This window comes from Scyliorhinus torazame, chromosome 12, assembly GCF_047496885.1.
Source record: "Scyliorhinus torazame isolate Kashiwa2021f chromosome 12, sScyTor2.1, whole genome shotgun sequence".
Lineage (NCBI taxonomy): Eukaryota > Metazoa > Chordata > Chondrichthyes > Carcharhiniformes > Scyliorhinidae > Scyliorhinus > Scyliorhinus torazame.
The window spans coordinates 132,383,143-132,408,731 of NC_092718.1; the positions used below are offsets into that span (position 1 = coordinate 132,383,143).

Consider the following 25,589-nt stretch of genomic DNA (forward strand, 5'->3'; position numbering starts at 1 on the left):
CCGGGTGTTCATAAAGTAGTCGCCGATGATATTTTCTGGCAGAAGACCTGGCAGAAGAGGGTTGTGTCCAACCTCCATGTAATGTGGAGCATGTAGGGAGATTACAATGGCGGAATATTCCGCTCTATCTTTGGAAGCACCGATTTCCCCACTGCAAAGTCGTCGATGCGGGTATAGACCTTGTGTACTGGCGAGAAAAACGGGGATTCTTTCTCGCCTGGGTGCATGAACTGCCATGGGTCCAGCCATGGGTCCACTGTCCCCATTGCTCCATAAACGTTCAGAATTCCCTGGCCATGCTCGCTGTTTTCCCGTTCTGGAGTTTTATCTGTCCTTCAGCAGGTCCTGCACACAGTTGAAGTTCCCCCCATGATAAGTCGGTCTGTGTTAATGCCGTGTTAATGCCGCGGATTTCCGCCATGGTTTTCTTTATAAATTTTGTGTCTTCCCATATGGGCGCGTACCCGTTCACTGGGACCACTGGTGCCCCATCCAGGATAGCGCTGACCATGACGTAATGTCCCCATTGGTCCGTAACCGTTCTTGTCGTCGTTAACACCGTTCTCTTACTTATCAATATAGCTACCCCCCCAGCTCTCATCCCGTAGCAGGAATGGTAGGTGTCCCCCACCCATCCCTTCCTTACTCGCAGTCGGTCCTTCTCTCTCAGGTGCGCCTCTTGGAGGAAAATTATGTCAGCTTTCATGCCTTTCAGGTGGACAAAGACTCTGGATCTCTTCACGGGGCCATTGATTCCCCTGATGTTCCAGATCACTATCCTGCTGAGGGGGTCGTCGAGTCCCCCGCCTCCTGCGGGCTCAACCATACTTACGTTGTGGATATGCCCCTGCGTACCAGATGTGGGGATTCCTTTGTTTACTGACTCTCCAAAGAGGCTGCTTACGGAGCCATCTTGTTCCCCATTTCCGAGATTAACCTGCTGAAGCCAGTCCAGGGCCTCCCCCCCCCCCCCCCGCCCCCCCCCCCCCCTTGCCGTTTTGTTCCCCCCATTGTTTTGAGTCCACTCTCACCCCCCTCGCTGCCCCCCCCCCCCACCTCTCCCATATCCCCTCTCTTCTATCTACCCCCTTGCCTTCTTCCCCCGCCCGAAGCTCTCTCCCTGGTGGGAGATGGGCTGCGGCCCCCTCTCTCTCATACCTCCTGCCGCTAACTTTCCCGCTAGTGTGGTGCCCCCCTCCCAGGGTCGATTCAACCCCCTCTGCTGGTGTCCCTTCTATCTCCTCCTCACCCTCTCCTGCGCTCTGCTGCCCTTGCCCCCTCTCTCCCATGAGCTGGCTCCTCTGTTCATAGCGAGGCGATGCAGTCCCACGCAAAATTGTCAATTTCTGTCCTTCACCTCCTCTGTGGCTTCCTCACTGTGGCCTCTCTTGCTGCCTGTCCAGACCACTCTTACGGACAAACTCGTCCGCTTCTGCCGGGCAGTAAAATAATGTTCTTTGGTCTGGTATGCTACTCAGAGCCTGGCTGGGAATAGCATCCCTATTCTGATGTTGTTCCTACATCGGGCTGACTTTGCATGGTTAAATTCAGTCCTGCGCTTTGCCAGGTCCGCCCCAATGTCCTCATACACTCTGATTTTATGTCCGTCATAGTTGCATGCCTTTGTCTGTCAAGCCCAGCTTTCCCGGTTCTGATATTTGTACAGCATGGCTACTATCACCCTCGGCTGCTCCCTGGCCCTGGGCTTTGGTCGGAGCGACCAATGAGCCCTGTCGATCTACAGCGGTTTGGGGAAGCTGTCCCTCCAATCAGGTTTCCCAGCATTGAGCCACGTAATCGGTTGGGTCCCTGCCCTCAATCCCCACTGTTTGAATGTTCTGTACCGATTCCCCTGGTCCTCAGCACTGTGACAAATGTATTCTCTTGATTGGTGTATGATGATTATCTGAGATAACACACAAGTATAATTGCACAATCCTTGCTGTGATCGGGGAGCTGGCAAGCCATATAGTGGCAGCTTTGCTCCCTTGCTATAGCTTGCAATAAAGGTTTAACCTGAACTCAACTCTAAGTGTCATCTGGTCAGTTGGGGAGTGAAGTACGCCACAGTTGAATAACTACCAGTGAAACTCCCACAACAATGGTTTGACTGGGGAAGTCCCTGGGGAGTTAATGTGTTTTTGCAGCCTGCAGAGATAAATTGTTTTTCAACTTGGGGAGATGAGGGCCATTGCTGGTGGAGCCAAGGAAGGCAGAGAGACATTTTGAAAAGCTGCGGAGAGAGGCAGTCTTTGGAGAAAGTGTTGGAGAGGAGCTGAATTCTGATCTCCCTGATGCTGAGTCCACAGTTCTCCCACAGTAAGATAGATTGAGAGCTGTATGTTTCTTTTCTTGGTATTTAATGGAAAATTGAGTAGTAGTGTTTAAGATGTAATTGCAAGCTATTCCTTTTGAGTGTGAAGTTAAAAAGTTTAATTCTTTGAGGAGGTGACCAAGCATGTGGATGAAGGTAAAGCAATGGATGTAGTGTACATGGATTTTAGTAAGGCATTTCATAAGGTTCCCCATGGTAGGTTTATGCAGAAAGTAAGGAGGCATGGGATAGTGAGAAATTTGGCCAGTTGGATAACAAACTGGCTAACCGATAGAAGTCAGAGAGTGGTGGTGGATGGCAAATATTCAGCCTGGAGCCCAGTTACCAGTTACCGCAGGGATCAGTTCTGGGTCCTCTGCTGTTTGTGATTTTCATTAATGACTTGGATGAGGGAGTTGAAGGGTGGGTCAGTAAATTTGCAGATGATACGAAGATTGGTGGAGTTGTGAATAGTGAGGAGGGCTGTTGTCGGCTGCAAAGAGACATAGATAGGATGCAGAGCTGGGCTGAGAAGTGGCAGATGGAGTTTAACCCTGAAAAGTGTGAGGTTGTCCATTTTGGAAGGACAAATATGAATGCGGAATACAGGGTTAACGGTAGAGTTCTTGGCAATGTGGAGGAGCAGAGAGATCTTGGGGTCTATGTTCATACATCTTTGAAAGTTGCCACTCAAGTGGATAGAGCTGTGAGGAAGGCCTATGGTGTGCTAGCGTTCATAATAGAGGGATTGAATTTAAGAGCCGTGAGGTGATGATGCAGCTGGACAAAACTTTGGTAAGGCCACAATTGGAGTATTGTGTACAGTTCTGGTCACCTCATTTTAGGAAGGATGTGGAAACTTTGGAAAAGGTGCAAAGGAGATTTACCAGGATGTTGCCTGGAATGGAGAGTAGGTCTTACGAGGAAAGGTTGAGGGTGCCAGGCCTTTTCTCATTAGAACGGAGAAGGATGAGGGGCGACTTGATAGAGGTTTATAGGATGGTCAGGGGAATAGATAGAGTAGACGGTCAGGGACTTTTTCCTTGCGTGGAACAAACCATTACAAGGGGACATGAATTTAAGGTGAATGGTGGAAGATATAGGGGGGATGTCAGAGGTAGGTTCTTTACCCAGAGAGTAGTGGGGGCATGGAATGCACTGCCTATGGAAGTAGTTGAGTCGGAAACATTAGGGACCTTCAAGCAGCTATTGGATAGGTACATGGATTACGGTAGAATGATATAGTGTAGATTAAGTTGTTCTTAAGGGCAGCACGGTAGCATTGTGGATAGCACAATTGCTTCACAGCTCCAGGGTCCCAGGTTCGATTCCGGCTTGGGTCACTGTCTGTGCGGAGTCTGCACATCCTCCCCGTGTGTGCGTGGGTTTCCTCCGGGTTCTCCGGTTTCCTCCCACAGTCCAAAGATGTGCAGGTTAGGTGGATTGGCCATGATAAATTGCCCTTAGCGTCCAAAATTGCCCTTAATGTTGGGTGGGGTTGCTGGGTTGTGGGGATAGGGTGGAGGTGTTGACCTTGGGTAGGGTGCTCTTTCCAGGAGCCGGTGCAGACTCGATGGGCCAGGTGGCCTCCTTCTGCACTGTAAATTCAATGATAATCTATGATTAATCTAGGACAAAGGTTCAGCATAACATCGTGGGCCGAAGGGCCTGTTCTGTGCTGTATTTTTCTATGTTCAATGTTCTATATTGTTATAATAAAGTTTGTCTTTAAAAGAACCAAGCCCTATTTGTTCATGAAATCACTCCTGGAGCAAATCATTCTTTCCGTAGTCTTTCAAATAAAGTAAAATATTGGGGTTTTGGTCTAGCATCCTTGCCACTGTTGGGGTTTGGGCTGGGATTATAATAACAGGGATGGAATTAAAGAAGCGACGTACAGAATGGCAACAGGTTAGAGAGAGGTTGTGTTGCCTGCCCAGTGCCAGGGTAATGGGATACCACCTTAAGGCAGGCGAGGAAGTGGGAGTGGCAGGATCATTTGTTGTGTTCAATGTGGGTGCCAACGACATCGGAGGACTAACAAAAGAAAGGTCGCTGAGGGAACATGAACAGCTCGGGTCTGTGGGCAGCACGGTAGCACAGTGGGTACATCTGTTGCTTCACAGCCCCAGGGTCCCAGGTACGATTCCCGGCTTGGATCACTGTCTGTGCGGAGTCTACACGGGTTTACTCAGGTGCTCCGGTTTCCTCCCACAAGTCCCAAAAGACGTGCTGTTAGGTGAATTGGACATTCTGAATTCTCCCTCTGTGTACCCGAACAGGCGCCGGAGTGTGGTGATCAGGGGCTTTTCACAGTAACTTCATTGCAGTGTTAAGCCTACTTGTGACAATTACAGATTATTATTAAAAAGATTATTATTGTAAAAATTAAAATGCAGAACCCAGAAATCTCTGGACTGCTACCTGAGTTGGCATGGGGAACACCAAGTTCCCAGAGATGAGGGCATGGCTCTTGGCCAGTGTGAGAAGAACTTGTTTCAACTCTCAGGACACTGGCACCAGCACTGGGAAAGAGGGGTCTGTATCACAGAGGCAGCCTTCACCCAAACAGCGTTGGGACCCGAGTAGTGGTGAACGTTGCAACTATCTATCACGATAGATAAGTCCCCTAAGTTTTACTAAGCGGTGTGCTGCATTATTAATCATTACTTGAGCTTGAACCATGTGGCGGTATCAGAAAGATACCTGGCGACTTGTGAGCAAAGGTGACATAATTAGAGCTAATAAAACTAAGGCTAATAAGAGCAACACAGTCAATAAAAGGAAAATTATAACCCCCTACCACAACAACTCTGTTACTTTTGCACCTATCCAAAATCTCTCTACCTCTCTGCTCCTCTATCTCTTGCTGGCAGTAGGGGAGCCTGTAATAAACACCCAACATTGTGACTGCCCCCTAACTGTTCCAAAACTCTACCCAGATTGCCTCACTGTGTGAGTCCTTCAAGGCGCCCTCCCGCAGTACGGCTATAATATTCTCCTTCACCAGTAATGCTCCTCCCACCCCTTTTACATCCCCCTCTATCTCTCCTGAAGCATCTATATCCTCCAACATTCAGCTGCCAATCCTGCCCTTCCTTTAACCATGTTTCTGTGATAGCCACAACATCGTAATTCCAAGTACTAATAAGTGCTCTAAGTTCATCTGCCTTACCCGCTATTCATCTGGCGTTGAAACAAATACACTTTAAACCACTGCGTTTGAGCAAACTGGTGATGTTCTCCTATTTTTGTGCTCTGTTGCCCCTTCAGTTTTTACAACTTCTAAGCTAGAGCTCTGGCTCCCACCCCCGTGCCATACTAGTTTAAATCCTCCCTACATTAGCCATTACAGAGACATGGCTGCAAGGTGACCAAGGATGGGACCTAAATATTCAAGAGAATGTGATATTTCGGAAGGACAGCGAGAAAGATAACAGGAATGTGGTTTCCATGTTCATAAACAGATGGCACTCCAAACAGAAGCACCGAAGGGAAAGAAATTTGAAACTGGCTAGGACAAAAAACAAAGAAAGTTGGCGAGTGCTAATTGATTGAAATCCATCTTGAAAAAGTGCCGCGGATGTGAGGTTCCAAATAAACCACCCTCTGCCAAATAGTTAGAACTTTAATTTTAAAAAGGGAGCATAGGAGATTTACTTCGAATAAATTTACATAAAACAGCTGCTTTATAGATTCCGGGCTAAAATATTATCTCAAAAGTATATATACCCATACAAAAATATACAATATATTTATTATATATGCTCATATACAATCCTTGATATTTTCCGGTTTAATTTATCTAAAGGGAATGTTAAAAACATCACAACAAATACAGAAGGTAATGTAACAATGTGACTGCTTCATTGAAGAACTGAGTTAGAATGAAAAAGCATGCCTGAAAATCAAAACGTAATAAAGTAATAAAAGATCATCTGAATTCTGCACTTGTAATAGTCCTCCCTATGTTTGTTCCCTTACCTCTGACACCACGTGCATGCATTTGTTATTCCACACAAACGGCGAGTCTGCAATTGCTGGACCTTCATTCAAAATGCGCACCTGTAACACAGCAAGAAGCAGACTGAAAGACCAGATTTCCCAGCTCTTTCGCAATTGTTCACCCTTTGCCCAGATATCCCCAGCTCTTTCACACTTGTTCACTCTTTGACCAGATAGCCCCAGATCTTTCACAGTCGCTTAGTTTGACAAGATATCCCCAGCTCTTTCACACTTGTTCACTCTTTGACCAGATAGCCCCAGATCTTTCACAGTCGCTTAGTTTGACAAGATATCCCCAGCTCTTTCACACTTGTTCACTCTTTGACCAGATATCCCCAGCTCTTTCACACTTGTTCACTCTTTGACCAGATTCTACCAGCTCTTACACACTTGTCTACTCTTTGACCAGATTTCACCACCTCTTTCACACTTGTTCACTCTTTGACCAGATTTCACCAGCTATTTCACACTTGCTCACTCATTGACCAGATTTCACCAGCTCTTTCACACTTGTCTACTCTTTGACCAGATTTCACCAGCTCTTTCACACTTGTTCACTCTTTGACCAGATTTCACCAGCTATTTCACACTTGCTCACTCATCGACCAGATTTCACCAGCTCTTTCACACTTGTTTACTCTTTGACTAGATTTCACTAGTTCTTCCATATTTGGTCACTCTTTGAACAGATTGACCCCAGCACTTTCACACTTGCTTAGTTTGACCAGATTTCCCCAGCACTTTCACACTCGTTTACTCTTTGACCAGATTTCCCAGCTCTTTCACACTCGCTTAGTTTGACCAGATTTCACCAGTTTTCACACTTGTTCACCCCCGGATTAGTTTTCTCCAGCTCTTTCACACTCGCCTAGTTTGACCAGATTTCCCCTGATCTTTCACACTTCTTCACTCTTTGACCTGATTTTCCCCAGTATTTCCACACTCGCTAACTGACCAGATTTTTCCAGCTCTTTCACACTTGCTCACTCTTTGACCAGATTTCCCCCGCTCTTCAGATTTCCCCCAGCTTTTACAATCACTTAATTTGACCATATTTCACTAGCTGTTTCACACTCGCTCACTCTTTGACAAGATTATACCAGTTCTTTCATACTTGTTCACCCTTTTGACCAGATTTTCCCAGCTCTTTCATACTCGCTCACTCTTTGACCAGATTTCATCAGCTCTTTCACACTTGCTCACTTTTTGATGTGGAAGTGCACAGATCCCTAAAGGTATCAGTGCAGGTAGATAAGGTTGTAAAGGGGACATATAGAATGTTCTCCTCCATTGGCAGAGGTACAGAATATAAAAGTAGGGATATAATGATGGAAATGTATAAGTCATTGGTGAGGCCACAACTGGAATATTGTCTGCAGTTCTGGTCACCACATTACGAGAAGTATGTAACTGCTCCAGAGAGAGTGCAGAGAAGATTTACGAGAATATTGCCAGGGGAGGGCAGCACAGTGGCACAGTGGTTAGCACTGCTGCCTCACAGCACCGGGATCCCAGGCTCAATCCCGGCTCTGGGCCACTGTCCGTGTGGAGTGTGCACATTCTTCCCGTGTTTGCGTGGGATTCGCCCCCACTGCCCAAAGATGTGCAGGGTAAGTGGATTGGCCACGTTAAATTGCCCTTTGATTGGAAAAATGAATTGGTTACTCTAGATATATAAAAAAAATATATTGCCAGGGCTACTGTATCTACGAGGAGATAGAACATAGAACAGTACAGCACAGAACAGGTCCTTCAGCCCTCGATGTTGTGCCGAGCATTGTCCGAAACCAAGATCAAGCTATCCCACTCCTTGTCATTCTGGTGTGCTCCATGTGCCTATCCAATAACTGCTTGAAAGTTCCTAAAATGTCCGACTCCACTATCACGGCAGGCAGTCCATTCCACACCCGAACCACTCTCTGAGTAAAGAACCTACCTCGGACATCCCTCCTATATCTCCCACCCTGAACCTTATAGTTATGCACCCTTGTAACAGCTACATCCACCCGAGGAAATAGTTTCTGAACCAACACTCTATCGATCCCCCTCATAATCTTGTAAACCTCTATTAAGTCGCCTCTCATCCTCCTCCGCTCCAAAGAGAAAAGCCCAAGCTCCCTTAACCTTTCCTCATAAGACCTATCCTCCAAACCAGGCAGCATCCTGGTAAATCTCCTTTGCACCCTTTCCAATGCTGCCACATCCTTCCTATAGTGAGGTGACCAGAACTGTACACAATACTCCAAATGTGGTCTCACCAGGGTCATGCACAGTTGCAGCATAACCCCGTAGCTCTTAAACTCAATCCCCCTGTTAATAAACGCTAACACACTATAAGCCTTCTTCATGGCTCTGTCTACTTGAGTGGCAACCTTTAGAGATCTGTGGACATGAACCCCAAGATCTCTCTGTTCCTCCACATTCCTCAGAACCCTGCCGTTGACCCTATAATCCGCATTCAAATTTTTTCTACCAAGATGAATCAGGGTTAAACTCCATCTGCCCTTTTTCGGCCCAGCTCTGCATCCTATCAATGTCTCTTTGCGGCCTGCAACAGCCCTCCACCTCATCCACCAATCTTGGTGTCATCAGCAAATGCAGTGACACACCCTTCACCTCCAAGTCATTGATAAAAATCACAAATAGCAGAGGACCCAGCACTGATCCCTGTAGTACACCTCTAGTAACTGGTCTCCAGTGTGAAAATTTTCCATCCACCACCACCCTCTGTCTTCTATGTGATAGCCAGTTACTTATCCAATTTCCCTCTATCCCACACCTCCTTACTTTCTTCATAAGCCGGCAATGGGGAACCTTATGAAATGCCTTACTAAAATCCATGTATACGACATCAACTGCTCCACCTTAAATCGACACACTTAGTTACCTCCGCAAAGAATTCAATCAAATTTGTGAGGCAAGACTTACCCTTCACGAATCCGTGTTGACTATCCCGGATTAAGCTGCATCTTTCCAAATGTTCATAAATCCTATCCTTCAGGACTTTTTCCATTAACTTACTGACCACCGATGTAAGACTAACCGGTCTATAATTACCAGGGTCATTCCTATTCCCTTTCTTGAACAGAGGAACAACATTCGCCACTCTCCAGTCCTCTGGCACTATCCCCGTGGACAGTGGGGACCCAAAGATCAAGGCCAAAGGCTCTGCAATCTCATTCCTTGCCTCCCAAAGAATCCTTGGATATATCCCATCTGGCCCAGGGGACTTGTCGACCATAAGGTTTTTCAAAATTGCGAATACATCCTTCCTCAGAACATCAATCTCCTCCAGCCTACCTGCCTGTATCACACTCTCATCCTCAAAAACATGGCCCCTCTCCTTTGTGAACACTGAAGAAAAGTATTCATTCAACGCCTCTCCTATTTCTTCTGACTCCATGCACAAGTTCCTTGCACAAGTTTCTGACTCCATGCACAAGGGCAGGCAACCAGTGCAGGATGGTTGTCCCCCTCTCGAACAGGTATACCCCTTTGGATACTGTCGGGGGGGATAGCCTATCAGGGGAAAACAGCAGCAGCCAGAGCAGTGGCACCATAGCTAGCTCTGATGTTCAGAAGGGAGGGTCAAAGCGCAGAAGAGCAATAGTAATAGGGGACTCTATAGTCAGGGGCACAGATAGGCGCTTCTGTGGACGTGAAAGAGACTCCAGGATGGTATGTTGCCTCCCTGGTGCCAGGGTCCAGGATGTCTCCGAACGGGTACAGGGCATCCTGAAGGGGGAGGGCAAACAGGTAGAGGTCGTTGTACATATTGGTACCAACGACATAGGCAGGAAGGGGCATGAGGTCCTGCAGCAGGAGTTCAGGGAGCTGTGCAGAAAGTTAAATGACAGGACCTCTAGGGTTGTAATCTCGGGATTACTCCCTGTGCCACGTGACAGTGAGGCTAGAAATAGGAAGATAGAGTCGCTAAACACGTGGCTAAACAGCTGGTGTAGGAGGGAGGGTTTCCGTTATCTGGACCACTGGGAGCTCTTCCGGGGCAGGTGTGACCTATATAAGAAGGACGGGTTGCATCTAAACTGGAGAGGCATAAATATCCTGGCCGCGAGGTTTGCTAGTGTCACACGGGAGGGTTTAAACTAGTATGGCAGGGGGGTGGGCACGGGAGCAATAGGTCAGAAGGTGAGAGCATTGAGGGAGAACTAGGGAATAGGGACAGTGGGGCTCAGAGGCAGAGCAGACAGGGAGAAGTTGCTGAACACAGCGGGTCTGGTGGCCTGAAGTGCATATGTTTTAAGGCAAGAAGTATTACGGGTAGGGCAGATGAACTTAGAGCTTGGATTAGTACTTGGAACAATGATGTTGTTGCCATTACAGAGACCTGGTTGAGGGAAGGGCAGGATTGGCAGCTAAACGTTCCAGGATTTAGATGTTTCAGGCGGGATAGAGGGGGATGTAAAAGGGGTGGCGGAGTTGCGCTACTGGTTAGGGAGAATATCACAACTGTACTGCGGGAGGACACCTCAGAGGGCAGTGAGGCTATATGGGTAGAGATCAGGAATAAGAAGGGTGCAGTCACAATGTTGGGGGTTTACTACAGGACTCCCAACAGCCAGCGGGAGATAGAGCAGCAGATAGGTAGACAGATTTTGGAAAAGAGTAAAAACAACAGGGTTATGGTGATGGGAGACTTCAACTTCCCCAATATTGACTGGGACTCACTTAGTGCCAGGGGCTTAGACGGGGCGGAGTATCTAAGGAGCATCCAGGAGGGCTTCTTAAAACAATATGTGGACAGTCCAACTAGGGAAGGGGCGGTACTGGACCTGGTATTGGGGAATGAGCCCGGCCAGGTGGTAGATGTTTCAGTAGGGGAGCATTTCGGGAACAGTGACCACAATTCAGTAAGTTTTAAAGTGCTGGTGGACAAGGGTAAGAGTGGTCCTAGGATGAATGTGCTAAATTGGGGGAAGGCTAATTATAACAATATTAGGCGGGAACTGAAGAACATAGATTGGGGGCGGATGTTTGAGGGCAAATCAACATCTGACATGTGGGAGGCTTTCAAGTGTCAGTTGAAAGGAATTCAGGACCGGCATGTTCCTGTCAGGAAGAAGGATAAATACGGCAATTTTCAGGAACATTGGATAACGAGAGATATTGTAGGCCTCGTCAAAAAGAAAAAGGAGGCATTTGACAGGGCAAAAAGGCTGGGAACAGACGAAGCCTGTGTGGAATATAAGGAAAGTAGGAAGGAACTTAAGCAAGGAGTCAGGAGGGCTAGAAGGGGTCACGAAAAGTCATTGGCAAATAGGGTTAAGGAAAATCCCAAGGCTTTTTACACGTACATAAAAAGCAAGAGGGTAGCCAGGGAAAGTGTTGGTCCACTGAAGGATAGGCAAGGGAATCTATGTGTGGAGCCAGAGGAAATGGGCGAGGTACTAAATGAATACTTTGCATCAGTATTCACCAAAGAGAAGAAATTGGTAGATGTTGAGTCTGGAGAAGGGTGTGTAGATAGCCTGGGTCACATTGAGATCCAAAAAGACGAGGTGTTGGGTGTCTTAAAAAATATTAAGGTAGATAAGTCCCCAGGGCCTGATGGGATCTACCCCAGAATACTGAAGGAGGCTGGAGAGGAAATTGCTGAGGCCTTGACAGAAATCTTTGGATCCTCACTGTCTTCAGGTGATGTCCCGGAGGACTGGAGAATAGCCAATGTTGTTCCTCTGTTTAAGAAGGGTAGCAAGGATAATCCAGAGAACTACAGGCCGGTGAGCCTTACTTCAGTGGTAGGGAAATTACTGGAAAGAATTTTTCGAGACAGGATCTACTCCCATTTGGAAGCAAATGGACGTATTAGTGAGAGGCAGCATGGTTTTGTGAAGGGGAGGTCATGTCTCACTAACTTGATAGAGTTTTTCGAGGAGGTCACTAAGATGATTGATGCAGGCAGGGCAGTGGATGTTGTCTATATGGACTTCAGTAAGGCCTTTGACAAGGTCCCTCATGGTAGACTAGTACAAAAGGTGAAGTCACACGGGATCAGGAGTGAGCTGGCAAGGTGGATACGGAACTGGCTAGGTCATAGAAGGCAGAGAGTAGCAATGGAAGGATGCTTTTCTAATTGGAGGGCTGTGACCAGTGGTGTTCCACAGGGATCAGTGCTGGGACCTTTGCTGTTTGTAGTATATATAAATGATTTGGAGGAAAATGTAACTGGTCTGATTAGTAAGTTTGCAGACGACACAAAGGTTGGTGGAATTGCGGATAGCGATGAGGACTGTCAGAGGATACAGCAGGATTTAGATTGTTTGGAGACTTGAGCGGAGAGATGGCAGATGGAGTTTAATCCGGACAAATGTGAGGTAATGCATTTTGGAAGGTCTAATGCAGGTAGGGAATATACAGTGAATGGTAGAACCCTCAAGAGTATTGAAAGTCAAAGAGATCTAGGAGTACAGGTCCACAGGTCACTGAAAGGGGCAACACAGGTGGAGAAGGTAGTCAAGAAGACATACGGCATGCTTGCCTTCATTGGCCGGGGCACTGAGTATAAGAATTGGCAAGTCATGTTGCAGCTGTATAGAACCTTAGTTAGGCCACACTTGGAGTATAGTGTTCAATTCTGGTCGCCACACTACCAGAAGGATGTGGAGGCTTTAGAGAGGATGCAGAAGAGATTTACCAGAATGTTGCCTGGTATGGAGGGCATTAGCTATGAGGAGCGGTTGAATAAACTCGGTTTGTTCTCACTGGAACGAAGGAGGTTGAGGGGTGGCCTAATAGAGGTCTACAAAATTATGGGGGGCATAGACAGAGTGGATAGTCAGAGGCTTTTCCCCGGGGTAGAGGGGTCAATTACTAGGAGGCATAGGTTTAAGGTGAGAGGGGCAAGGTTTAGAGTAGATGTAAGAGGCAATTTTTTTACGCAGAGGGTAGTGGGTGCCTGGAACTCGCTGCCGGAAGAGGTGGTGGAAGCAGGGACGATAGTGACATTTAAGGGGCATCTTGACAAATACATGAATAGGATGGGAATAGAGGGATACGGACCCAGGAAGTGTAGAAGATTGTAGTTTAGTTGGGCACATGGTCGGCATGGGCTTGGAGGGACGAAGGGCCTGTTCCTGTGCTGTACATTTCTTTGTTCTTGTTGTTCCCACTACTGTCCTTGACCGGCCCTAACCTCACCCTGGTCATTCTTTTATTTCTCACATAAGAGTAAAAAGCTTTGGGGTTTTCCTTGATCCGACCCGCCAAGGACTTTTCATGCCCCCACCGAGCTCTCCTCAGTCCTTTTTTTTAAGCTCATTCCTTGCTACCTTGTAACCCTCAAGCGACCCAACTGAACCTTGTTTTCTCATCCTTACATACGCTTCCTTTTTCCTATTGACAAGACATTCAACCTCTTTTGTGAACCATGATTCCCACACACGGCCATTTCCTCCCTGCCTGACAGGGACATACCTATCAAGGACATGCAGTATTTGTTCCTTGATCAAGCTCCACTTTTCATTTGTGCCTTTCCCTGACAGTTTCTGTTCCCATCTTATGCTCCTTAATTCTTGCCTAATCGCATCATAATTGCCCCTCCCCCAATTATAAACCTTGCTCTGCCGTATGGCCCTATCCCTCTCCATTGCAATAGTGAAAGACACCAAATTGTAGTCACTATCTCCAAAGTGCTCTCCCACAAACAAATCTAACACTTTGCCCGGTTCATTACCCAGTACCAAATCCAATGTGCCCCCCCCCCCCTCTTGTCGGCCTATCCCCATATTGTGCCAGGAAACCCTCCTGCACACACTGTACAAAAACTGCCCCATCCGAACTGTTCGACCTATAGAGGTTCCAATCAATATTTGTAAAGTTAAAGTCACCCATGACAACTACCCCGAGACATCCACACCTATCCATAATCTGTTTTGCAATTTCTTCCTCCACATCTCTATTACTATTTGGGGGCCTATAGAAAACTCCTAACAATGTGACCGCTCCTTTCCTATTTCTAACTTCAACCCATGTTACCTCAGTAGGCAGATCCCCTTCAAACTGCCTTTCTGCAGCCGTTAAACTATCCTTGATTAACAATGCTACTCCTCCACCTCTTTTACCACCTTCCCTACTCTTACTGAAACATCTATACCCCGGAACTTCCAACAACCATTCCTGTCCCTGTTCTAACCATGTCTCCGTAATGGCCGCAACATCGTAGTCCCAAGTACCAATCCACGCTCCAAGTTCACCTATCTTATTCCGGATGGTCCTTGCATTGAAGTAGACACACTTCAACCCACCTTTCTGTCTGCTGGTACACTCCTGCGACCTTGATACCCTCCTCAGTGCCTCACTACTTTCAACACTGGCTTCTGAACTACAGCTCGTTTTCCCATCCCCCTGACAGATTAGTTTAAACACCCCGAAGAGCCGTAGCAAATTTCCCTCCCAGGATATTGGTGTCCCTCTGTTTAAGGTGCAAACCGTCCTGTCTGTACAGGTCCCACCTTCCCCATAATGCGCTCCAATTATCCATGTAACTGAAACCCTCCCTCCTACACCATCCCATATTGCATAGGTTGGGGTTATTTTCCTTGGAGATGGCTGAGGGGTGAGATGCTTAAGTTCTGAAAAATTGTGAGGGCAGAGACAGAGTCGAAAGGAGGAATTTGATTCATTTGGCAGAGTGTTTAAAAACCAGGGCTCATAGAATCAAGCTGGGTGTCTGGAATTCGCTGCTGTGTTGGTGAGAACAAAGAGAGCAAAGAACAACAATACAGGCCCTTCGGCCCTCAAAGCCTGTACCGGTCATACCAACCTTTGCCAAAACCCACAGCACATCCTTGTGCCGGATCCCTCTATACCCATCCTATCCATGCGTTTGTCAAGATGCCTTTAGAACGCCGTTAACTAAACTACTTCCACAACCTCCCCTGGCATTGCATTCCAAGCACTCACCACCCTCTGCGTAAAAAAACCAGCCTCGCACATCTCCTCTAAACTTTGCCCCACGGACCTTAAACATATGCCCTCTGCTGACTGACCCCTCCACCCTGGGAAAGAGTCCCTGCCCACCCACTCCATCCATGCCCCTCAGAATCTATCACATCACCCCTCAATCTCGGTCTTTCTAATGAAAACAGTCTGTGTCTATTCAACATCTCCACATATCTCCCAGACCAGGCAACATCCTGGTAAACCTCCTCTGCACCCTCTCCAAAGCCTTCACATCCTTCTGGTAGTGTGGAGACCAGAATTGTGCGCAATATTCCAAGTGCAGCCGTACCAAGGTTCTATACAACTGTAGCAGAACCTGCCAGTTTTTAAACTCGATACCCCGTCCAATGAAGGCAAGCATTCTGTAAGCTTTCTTGACTATCTTGTCCCCTTGTGTTGCCATCTTCAAAGATCTGTGGACCTGCACGCCCAGATCGCTCTGACTTGCTATATTCCGAATAGTTTTACCATTTACAGTATATTTCCCCTCTATGTTAGACCTACCAAAATGCATTACCTCACATTTGTCCGGATTAAACTCCATTTGCCATTTCTCTGTCCAAGTCTCTAACCTATCTAAATCCTGCTGTATCTTCTGACAATCCACATCACTGTCTGCCACTTCATCAACCTTGGTGTCATCCGCGAACTTACTAATCAGACCAGCTACATTTTCCTCCAAATTGTTTTTGTACACCACCAACAACAGAAGTCCCGCACAGATCTTCGTGGAATACCACTAGTCACAACCTTCCATGACCGAGCCTTCTGTGACCGAGCCAGTTCTGCATTCATCTTGCCACCTCACCTCTGATCCCGTGTGACTTCACCTTTTGTACCAGTCTGCCATGAGGCACATCAGTAAAGTCTTTGACAAAGTCCATGTAAACAGCACCACCGCCCTCCCCACATCAATCATCTTTGAGGGAGAGAGAGACAGAGAGGAGGAGGGACAGGGAGACAGGAAGGGGGAAGGAGAGAGAGAGAGAGAGAGAGAGAGACAGAGAGATGAAGGGAGAGCAAGGGGGAGGACGAGAGAGCGGGGGGGGGGGGAGGGAGAGGGAGCGAGGCGGAGGGAGAGAGAGCGAGGCGGAGGGAGAGAGAGCGAGGCGGAGGGAGAGAGAGCGAGGCGGAGGGAGAGAGCAGAGGGAGGGAGAGCGGGGGAGGAGGGAGAGAGAGCGGGGGGGAGGGAGGGAGAGCGGGGGGGGAGGGAGGGAGAGCGGGGTGGAGGGAGAGAGAGCGGGAGGGGAGGGCGAGGGAGCGGGGGGAGGGAGAGAGAGCAAGGGGAGGGAGAGAGAGGAGGGGGTGAGGGAGAGAGAGCGGGGTGGAGGGAGAGAGAGCGGGGTGGAGGGAGAGAGAGCGGGGTGGAGGGAGAGAGAGCGGGGTGGAGGGAGAGAGAGCGGGAGGGGAGGGCGAGGGAGCAGGGGGAGGGAGAGAGAGCGGGGGAGGGAGAGAGAGCGGGGGGAGAGAGCGGGGCAGGGGGAGAGAGCGGGGGAGGGAGAGAGAGTGGGGAGGGGGATTGAGCGGGGGGGAAGAGCGGGGAGAGGAGACAGAGCGGGGGGGAGGGGGAGAGCGGAGGGGAGGGAGAGAGAGCGGGGGGAGGGAGAGAGAGCGGGGGTGAGGAAGAGTGAGCGGGGGGGAGGAAGAGAGAGCGGGGGGGAGGAAGAGAGAGCGGGGGGGAGGAAGAGAGAGCGGGGGGAGGAAGAGAGAGCGGGGGGAGGAAGAGAGAGCGGGGGGAGGAAGAGAGAGCGGGGGGAGGAAGAGAGAGCGGGGGAGGAAGAGAGAGCGTGGGGAGGGAGAGAGAGCGTGGGGAGGGAGAGAGAGCGTGGGGAGGGAGAGAGAACGGGGGGGGGAGGGAGAGAGAGCGGGGAGAGGGAGAGAGAGGGGGGGAGGGAGAGAGAGCGGGGAGAGGGAGAGAGAGTGGGGGGAGGGAGTGAGAGCGCGTGGGGGGAGAGAGAGCGCGGGGGGGGGAGAGAGCGCGGGGGGGAGAGAGAGCGCGGGGGGGAGAGAGAGCGCGGGGAGGAGAGAGAGCGCGGGGGGGGAGAGAGAGCGGGGGGGAGGGGGAGAGCGGGGGGGAGGGAGAGAGAGCGGGGGGAGGGAGAGAGAGCGGGGGTGAGGAAGAGTGAGCGGGGGGGAGGAAGAGAGAGCGGGGGGGAGGAAGAGAGAGCGGGGGGGAGGAAGAGAGAGCGGGGGGAGGAAGAGAGAGCGGGGGGAGGAAGATAGAGCGGGGGGAGGAAGAGAGAGCGGGGGGGAGGAAGAGAGAGCGTGGGGAGGGAGAGAGAGCGTGGGGAGGGAGAGAGAGCGTGGGGAGGGAGAGAGAGCGTGGGGAGGGAGAGAGAACGGGGGGGGGAGGGAGAGAGAGCGGGGAGAGGGAGAGAGAGTGGGGGGAGGGAGTGAGAGCTGGGGGAGGGAGAGAGAGCGGGGGGAGGGAGAGAGAGCGGGGGGAGGGAGAGAGAGCGGGGGGAGGGAGAGAGAGCGGGGGGAGGGAGAGAGAGCGGGGGGAGGGAGAGAGAGCGGGGGGAGGGAGAGAGAGCGGGGGGAGGGAGGGAGAGCGGGGGGAGGGATGGAGAGCGGGGGGAGGTAGAGAGAGCGGGGGAGGGAGAGAGAGCGGGGAGGGAGAGAGAGCGGGGGAGGGAGAGAGAGCGTGGGAGGGAGAGAGAGCGGGGGAGGGAGAGAGAGCGGGGGAGGGAGAGAGAGCGGGGGAGGGAGAGAGAGCGGGGGAGGGAGAGAGAGCGGGGGAGGGAGAGAGAGCTGGGGGGAGGAAGAGAGAGCGGGGGAGAGAGAGAGAGCGGGGGGAGGGAGAGAGAGCGTGGGAGGGAGAGAGAGCTGGGGGAGGAAGAGAGAGCTGGGGGGAGGAAGAGAGAGCGGGGGAGAGAGAGAGAGCGGGGGGGAGGGAGAGCGGGGGAGGGAGAGAGAGCGGGGGGAGGGAGAGAGAGCGGGGGGAAGGAGAGAGAGCGGGGGAGGGAGAGAGAGCGGGGCGAGGGAGAGAGAGCGGGGGGGGGGAAGAGAGTGCGGGGGAGGGAGAGAGTGCAGGGGAGGGAGAGTGTGTGGGGGAGGGAGAGAGTGCGGGGGAGGGAGAGAGAGTGCGGGGGAGGGAGAGAGTGCGGGGGAGGGAGAGAGTGCGGGGGAGGGAGAGAGTGCGGGGGAGGGAGAGAGTGCGGGGGAGGGAGAGAGTGCGGGGGAGGGAGAGAGTGCGGGTGAGGGAGAGAGTGCGGGGGAGGGAGAGAGTGCAGGGGGAGGGAAGATAGAGAGCAGGAGAGGGAGAGAGAGGAGGGGGGGAGAGGGAGCGGTGGTGAGGGAGAGGGAGCGGTGGGGAAGGAGAGGGAGCGGTGGGGAGGTAGAGAGAGCGCGGGGGAAGGGAGGGAGAGAGAGCGCGGGGGAAGGGAGGGAGAGAAAGCGGGGGGTGGGAGAGAGTGCGGGGGAGGGGGAGGGAGTGAGCGGAGGGGAGAGAGCGGGGGGAGAGAGCAGGGAGAGGGAGAGAGAGTGGGGGGATGGAGGGCGGGAGGGGAGGGAGAGAGGGCGGGAGGGGAGGGAGAGAGAGCGGGAGGGGAGGGAGAGAGAGCGGGAGGGGAGGGAGAGAGAGCGGGGAGGGAGGGAGAGCGGGGGAGGGAGAGAGCGCAGGGGGGAGAGAGAGCGCGGGGGGGGAAAGAGAGCGCGGGTGGGGAAAGAGAGCGCGGGGGGGGAAAGAGAGCGCGGGGGGGGAGAGAGAGCGCGGGGGGGGGAGAGAGAGCGCGGGGGGGGAGAGAGAGCGCGGGGGGGGAGAGAGAGCGCGGGGGGGAGAGAGAGCGCGGGGGGGGAGAGAGAGCGCGGGGGGAGAGAGAGCGCGGGGGGAGCGCGGGGGGGGAGACAGAGCGCGGGGGGGGAGACAGAGCGCGGGGGGGAGACAGAGCGCGGGGGGGAGACAGAGCGCGGGGGGGAGACAGAGCGCAGGGGGGGAGACAGAGCGCGGGGGGGAGACAGAGCGCGGGGGGGTGACAGAGCGCGGGGGGGAGACAGAGCGCGGGGGGGAGACAGAGCGCGGGGGGGAGACAGAGCGCGGGGGGGAGACAGAGCGCGGGGGGGAGACAGAGCGCGGGGGGGAGACAGAGCGCGGGGGGGAGACAGAGCGCGGGGGGGAGACAGAGCGCGGGGGGGAGACAGAGCGCGGGGGGGAGACAGAGCGCGGGGGGGAGACAGAGCGCGGGGGGGAGACAGAGCGCGGGGGGGAGACAGAGCGCGGGGGGGAGACAGAGCGCGGGGGGGAGACAGAGCGCGGGGGGGAGACAGAGCGCGGGGGGGAGACAGAGCGCGGGGGGGAGACAGAGCGCGGGGGGGAGACAGAGCGCGGGGGGGAGACAGAGCGCGGGGGGGAGACAGAGCGCGGGGGGGAGACAGAGCGCGGGGGGGAGACAGAGCGCGGGGGGGAGGCAGAGCGCGGGGGGGAGACAGAGCGCGGGGGGGAGACAGAGTGCGGGGGGGAGACAGAGCGCGGGGGGGAGACAGAGCGCGGGGGGGAGAGAGCGCGGGGGGGAGAGAGAGCGCGGGGGGGAGAGAGCGCGCGGGGGGGAGAGAGCGCGCGGGGGGGAGAGAGAGCGCGGGGGGGAGAGAGAGCGCGGGGGGGAGAGAGAGCGCGGGGGGGAGAGAGAACGCGGGGGGGAGAGAGAGCGCGGGGGGGAGAGTGAGCGCGGGGGGAGAGAGAGCGCGGGGGGGAGAGAGAGCGCGGGGGGGAGAGAGAGCGCGGGGGGGGAGAGAGAGCGCGGGGAGGAGAGAGAGCGCGGGGGGGGGGAGAGAGCGCGGGGGGGAGAGAGAGCGCGGGGGGGAGAGAGAGCGCGGGGGGGAGAGAGAGCGCGGGGGGGAGAGAGAGCGCGGGGGAGTGAGAGAGAGCGGGAGGGAGGGAGAGAGAGCAGGGGGGAGAGAGAGCGGGGAGGGAGAGAGCGGGGGAGGGAGGGAGAGCGAGGGGGAGGGAGAGAGCACGGGGGGGGAGGGAGAGAGTGCGGGGGGATGGAGAGAGTGCGGGGGGAGAGAGAGAGTGCGGGGGGAGAGAGAGAGTGCGGGGGGAGAGAGAGAGTGCGGGGGGAGAGAGAGAGTGCGGGGGGAGAGAGAGAGTGCGGGGGGAGAGAGAGAGTGCGGGGGGAGAGAGAGAGTGCGGGGGGAGAGAGAGAGTGCGGGGGGAGAGAGAGAGTGCGGGAGGAGAGAGTGCGGGGGGAGAGAGAGAGTGCGGGGGGAGAGAGAGAGTGCGGGGGGAGAGAGTGAGTGCGGGGGGAGAGAGAGAGTGCGGGGGGAGAGAGAGAGTGCGGGGGGAGAGAGAGAGTGCGGGGGGAGAGAGAGAGTGCGGGGGGGAGAGAGAGAGTGCGGGGGGGAGAGAGTGCGGGGGGAGAGAGAGAGTGCGGGGGGAGAGAGAGAGTGCGGGGGGATGGAGAGAGTGCGGGGGGGGGAGAGAGAGCGGGGGGCGAGGGAGAGAGAGTGGGGGGGAGAGACAGCAGGTGGAGGGAGAGAGCGCGCGGGGGAAGGGAGGGAGAGAGAACGCGGGGGAAGGGAGGGAGAGAAAGCGGGGGGTGGGAGAGAGTGCGGGGGAGGGGGAGGGAGTGAGCGGAGGGGAGAGAGCGGGGGGAGAGAGCAGGGAGAGGGAGAGAGAGCGGCGGGAGGGAGAGAGAGCGGGGGGATGGAGAGCGGGAGGGGAGGGAGAGAGAGCGGGAGGGGAGGGAGAGAGAGTGGGGAGGGAGAGAGAGAGGGGGAGGGAGAGAGCGCGGGGGGGGAGAGGGAGCGCGGGGGGGGAGAGGGAGCGCGGGGGGGGAGAGAGCGCGGGGGGGAGAGCGCGGGGGGGGAGAGCGCGGGGGGGGGGAGAGCGCGGGGGGGAGAGAGAGCGCGGGGGGGAGAGAGAGCGCGGGGGGGAGAGAGAGCGCGGGGGGAGAGAGAGCGCGGGGGGGAGAGAGAGCGCGGGGGGGAGAGAGAGCGCGAGGGGGGAGAGAGAGCGCGGGGAGAGAGAGCGCGGGGGGAGAGAGAGCGCGGGGGGGAGAGAGAGCGCGGGGGGAGAGAGCGCGCGGGGGGAGAGAGCGCGCGGGGGGGAGAGAGAGCGCGGGGGGGGAGAGAGAGCGCGGGGGGGGAGAGAGAGCGCGGGGGGGAGAGAGAGCGCGGGGGGGAGAGAGAGCGCGGGGGGAGAGAGAGCGCGGGGGGGAGAGAGAGCGCGGGGGAGAGAGAGCGCGGGGGGGAGAGAGAGCGCGCGGGGGAGAGAGAGCGCGGGGGGGGAGAGAGAGCGCGGGGGGGAGAGAGAGCGCGGGGGGGAGAGAGCGCGCGGGGGGGAGAGAGCGCGCGGGGGGGAGATAGAGCGCGGGGGGGGGGAGAGAGAGCGCGGGGGGGGGGAGAGAGAGCGCGGGGGGGGGAGAGAGAGCGCGGGGGGGGGAGAGAGAGCGCGGGGGGGGAGAGAGAGCGCGGGGGGGAGAGAGAGCGCGGGGGGGAGAGAGAGCGCGGGGGGGGAGAGAGAGCGCGGGGGGGAGAGAGAGCGCGGGGGGGGAGAGAGAGCGCGGGGGGGGGAGAGAGAGCGCGGGGGGGGAGAGAGAGCGCGGGGGGGGGAGAGAGAGCGCGGGGGGGGAGAGAGAGCGCGGGGGGGAGAGAGAGCGCGGGGGGGGAGAGAGAGCGCGGGGGGAGAGAGAGCGCAGGGGGGGAGAGAGAGCGCGGGGGGGAGAGAGAGCGCGGGGGGAGAGAGAGCGCGGGGGGAGAGAGAGCGCGGGGGGGAGAGAGAGCGCGGGGGGGAGAGAGAGCGCGGGGGGAGAGAGAGCGCGGGGGGGAGAGAGAGCGCGGGGGGGAGAGAGAGCGCGGGGGGAGAGAGAGCGCGGGGGGGAGAGAGAGCGGGGGAGGGGGAGGGAGTGAGCGGAGGGGAGAGAGCGGGGGGAGAGAGCAGGGAGAGGGAGAGAGAGCGGCGGGAGGGAGAGAGAGCGGGGGGATGGAGAGCGGGAGGGGAGGGAGAGAGAGCGGGAGGGGAGGGAGAGAGAGTGGGGAGGGAGAGAGAGAGGGGGAGGGAGAGAGCGCGGGGGGGAGAGAGCGCGGGGGGGAGAGGGAGCGCGGGGGGAGAGAGCGCGCGGGGGGGAGAGAGAGCGCGGGGGGGAGAGAGAGCGCGAGGGGGGAGAGAGAGCGCGGGGAGAGAGAGCGCGGGGGGAGAGAGAGCGCGGGGGGAGAGAGAGCGCGGGGGGAGAGAGCGCGCGGGGGGAGAGAGCGCGCGGGGGGAGAGAGAGCGCGGGGGGGAGAGAGAGCGCGGGGGGGAGAGAGAGCGCGGGGGGGAGAGAGAGCGCGGGGGGAGAGAGAGCGCAGGGGGGAGAGAGAGCGCAGGGGGGAGAGAGAGCGCGGGGGGGAGAGAGGGCGCGGGGGGGAGAGAGAGCGCGGGGGGGAGAGAGAGCGCGGGGGGGAGAGAGAGCGCGGGGGGGAGAGAGAGCGCGGGGGGGAGAGAGAGCGCGGGGGGGAGAGAGAGCGCGGGGGGAGAGAGAGCGCGAGGGGAGAGAGAGCGCGGGGGGGAGAGAGAGCGCGGGGGGGAGAGAGAGCGCGGGGGGGAGAGAGAGCGCGGGGGGGGAGAGAGAGCGCGGGGGGGGGAGAGAGAGCGCGGGGGGGGAGAGAGCGCGCGGGGGGGAGAGAGCGCGCGGGGGGGGAGAGAGAGCGCGGGGGGGGGAGAGAGAGCGCGGGGGGGGGAGAGAGAGCGCGGGGGGGGGGAGAGAGAGCGCGGGGGGGGAGAGAGAGCGCGGGGGGGGGAGAGAGAGCGCGGGGGGGGAGAGAGAGCGCGGGGGGGGGAGAGAGAGCGCGGGGGGGAGAGAGAGCGCGGGGGGGGAGAGAGAGCGCGGGGGGGGAGAGAGAGCGCGGGGGGGGAGAGAGAGCGCGGGGGGGAGAGAGAGCGCGGGGGGGAGAGAGAGCGCGGGGGGGGAGAGAGAGCGCGGGGGGGGAGAGAGAGCGCGGGGGGGGGAGAGAGAGCGCGGGGGGGAGAGAGAGCGCGGGGGGGGAGAGAGAGCGCGGGGGGAGAGAGAGCGCAGGGGGGAGAGAGAGCGCGGGGGGGAGAGAGAGCGCGGGGGGGAGAGAGAGCGCGGGGGGGAGAGAGAGCGCGGGGGGGAGAGAGAGCGCGGGGGGGAGAGAGAGCGCGGGGGGGAGAGAGAGCGCGGGGGGGAGAGAGAGCGCGGGGGGGGAGAGAGAGCGCGGGGGGGAGAGAGAGCGCGGGGGGGAGAGAGAGCGCGGGGGGGAGAGAGAGCGCGGGGGGAGAGAGAGCGCGGGGCGGAGAGAGAGCGCAGGGGGGGGAGAGAGCGCGGGGAGGAGAGAGAGCGCGGGGAGGAGAGAGAGCGCGGGGGGGGAAGAGAGAGCGCGGGGGGGAGAGAGAGCGCGGGGGGGAGAGAGAGCGCGAGGGGGAGAGAGAGCGCGGGGGGGAGAGAGAGCGCGGGGGGGAGAGAGAGCGCGGGGGAGTGAGAGAGAGCGGGAGGGAGGGGGAGAGAGCGGGGGGGAGAGAGAGCGGGGAGGGAGAGAGCGGGGGAGGGAGGGAGAGAGAGCGAGGGGGAGGGAGAGAGCACGGGGGGGGGGAGGGAGAGAGTGCGGGGGGATGGAGAGAGTGCGGGGGGAGGGAGAGAGAGTGCGGGTGGAGAGAGAGAGTGCGGGGAGAGAGAGAGTGCGGGGGGAGAGAGAGAGTGCGGGGGGAGAGAGAGAGTGCGGGGGGAGAGAGAGAGTGCGGGGGGAGAGAGAGAGTGCGGGGGGAGAGAGAGAGTGCGGGGGGGAGAGAGAGAGTGCGGGGGGGGGAGAGAGTGCGGGGGGAGAGAGAGAGTGCGGGGGGAGAGAGAGAGTGCGGGGGGATGGAGAGAGTGCGGGGGGGGAGAGAGAGCGGGGGGCGAGGGAGAGAGAGTGGGGGGGAGAGAGAGCAGGTGGAGGGAGAGAGCGCGCGGGGGAAGGGAGGGAGAGAGAACGCGGGGGAAGGGAGGGAGAGAAAGCGGGGGGTGGGAGAGAGTGCGGGGGAGGGGGAGGGAGTGAGCGGAGGGAGAGAGCGGGGGGAGAGAGCAGGGAGAGGGAGAGAGAGCGGCGGGAGGGAGAGAGAGCGGGGGGATGGAGAGAGAGCGGGGGGAGGGAGGGAGAGCGGGGGGAGGGAGGGAGAGCGGGGGGAGGGAGAGAGAGCGGGGGAGGGAGAGAGAGCGGGGAGGGAGAGACAGCGGGGGAGGGAGAGAGAGCGTGGGAGGGAGAGAGAGCGGGGGAGGGAGAGAGAGCGGGGGAGGGAGAGAGAGCGGGGGAGGGAGAGAGAGCGGGGGAGGGAGAGAGAGCGGGGGAGGGAGAGAGAGCTGGGGGGAGGAAGAGAGAGCGGGGGAGAGAGAGAGAGCGGGGGGAGGGAGAGAGAGCGTGGGAGGGAGAGAGAGCTGGGGGAGGAAGAGAGAGCTGGAGGGAGGAAGAGAGAGCGGGGGAGAGAGAGAGAGCGGGGGGGAGGGAGAGCGGGGGAGGGAGAGAGAGCGGGGGGAGGGAGAGAGAGCGGGGGGAAGGAGAGAGAGCGGGGGGAGGGAGAGAGAGCGGGGCGAGGGAGAGAGAGCGGGGGGAGGGAGAGAGAACGGGGGGGGGAAGAGAGTGCGGGGGAGGGAGAGAGTGCAGGGGAGGGAGAGTGTGTGGGGGAGGGAGAGAGTGCGGGGGAGGGAGAGAGAGTGCGGGGGAGGGAGAGAGTGCGGGGGAGGGAGAGAGTGCGGGGGAGGGAGAGAGTGCGGGGGAGGGAGAGAGTGCGGGGGAGGGAGAGAGTGCGGGGGAGGGAGAGAGTGCGGGGGAGGGAGAGAGTGCGGGGGAGGGAGAGAGTGCGGGGGAGGGAGAGAGTGCAGGGGGAGGGAAGATAGAGAGCAGGAGAGGGAGAGGGAGCGGTGGTGAGGGAGAGGGAGCGGTGGGGAAGGAGAGGGAGCGGTGGGAGGTAGAGAGAGCGCGGGGGAAGGGAGGGAGAGAGAGCGCGGGGGAAGGGAGGGAGAGAAAGCGGGGGGTGGGAGAGAGTGCGGGGGAGGGGGAGGGAGTGAGCGGAGGGGAGAGAGCGGGGGGAGAGAGCAGGGAGAGGGAGAGAGAGTGGCGGGAGGGAGAGAGAGCGGGGGGATGGAGGGCGGGAGGGGAGGGAGAGAGGGCGGGAGGGGAGGGAGAGAGAGCGGGAGGGGAGGGAGAGAGAGCGGGAGGGGAGGGAGAGAGAGCGGGGAGGGAGGGAGAGCGGGGGAGGGAGAGAGCGCAGGGGGGAGAGAGAGCGCGGGGGGGGAAAGAGAGCGCGGGGGGGGAAAGAGAGCGCGGGGGGGGGAGAGAGAGCGCGGGGGGGGGGAGAGAGAGCGCGGGGGGGGAGAGAGAGCGCGGGGGGGGAGAGAGAGCG

General features: G+C 56.9%; 1 protein-coding gene across 2 annotated transcripts in view; it reads right to left on the reverse strand.

Annotated features, from left to right (window-relative positions):
* Positions 1-25,589, reverse strand: part of LOC140386607 (tectonic-3-like) — an 894,865-nt gene that overhangs the window by 381,064 nt on the left and 488,212 nt on the right. For both annotated transcript variants that reach the window (XM_072469084.1, XM_072469083.1), the window contains one exon: positions 6,299-6,379. In XM_072469084.1, coding sequence (XP_072325185.1) covers positions 6,299-6,379 — 81 coding nt within the window. The remainder of the gene's footprint in view (positions 1-6,298; positions 6,380-25,589) is intronic.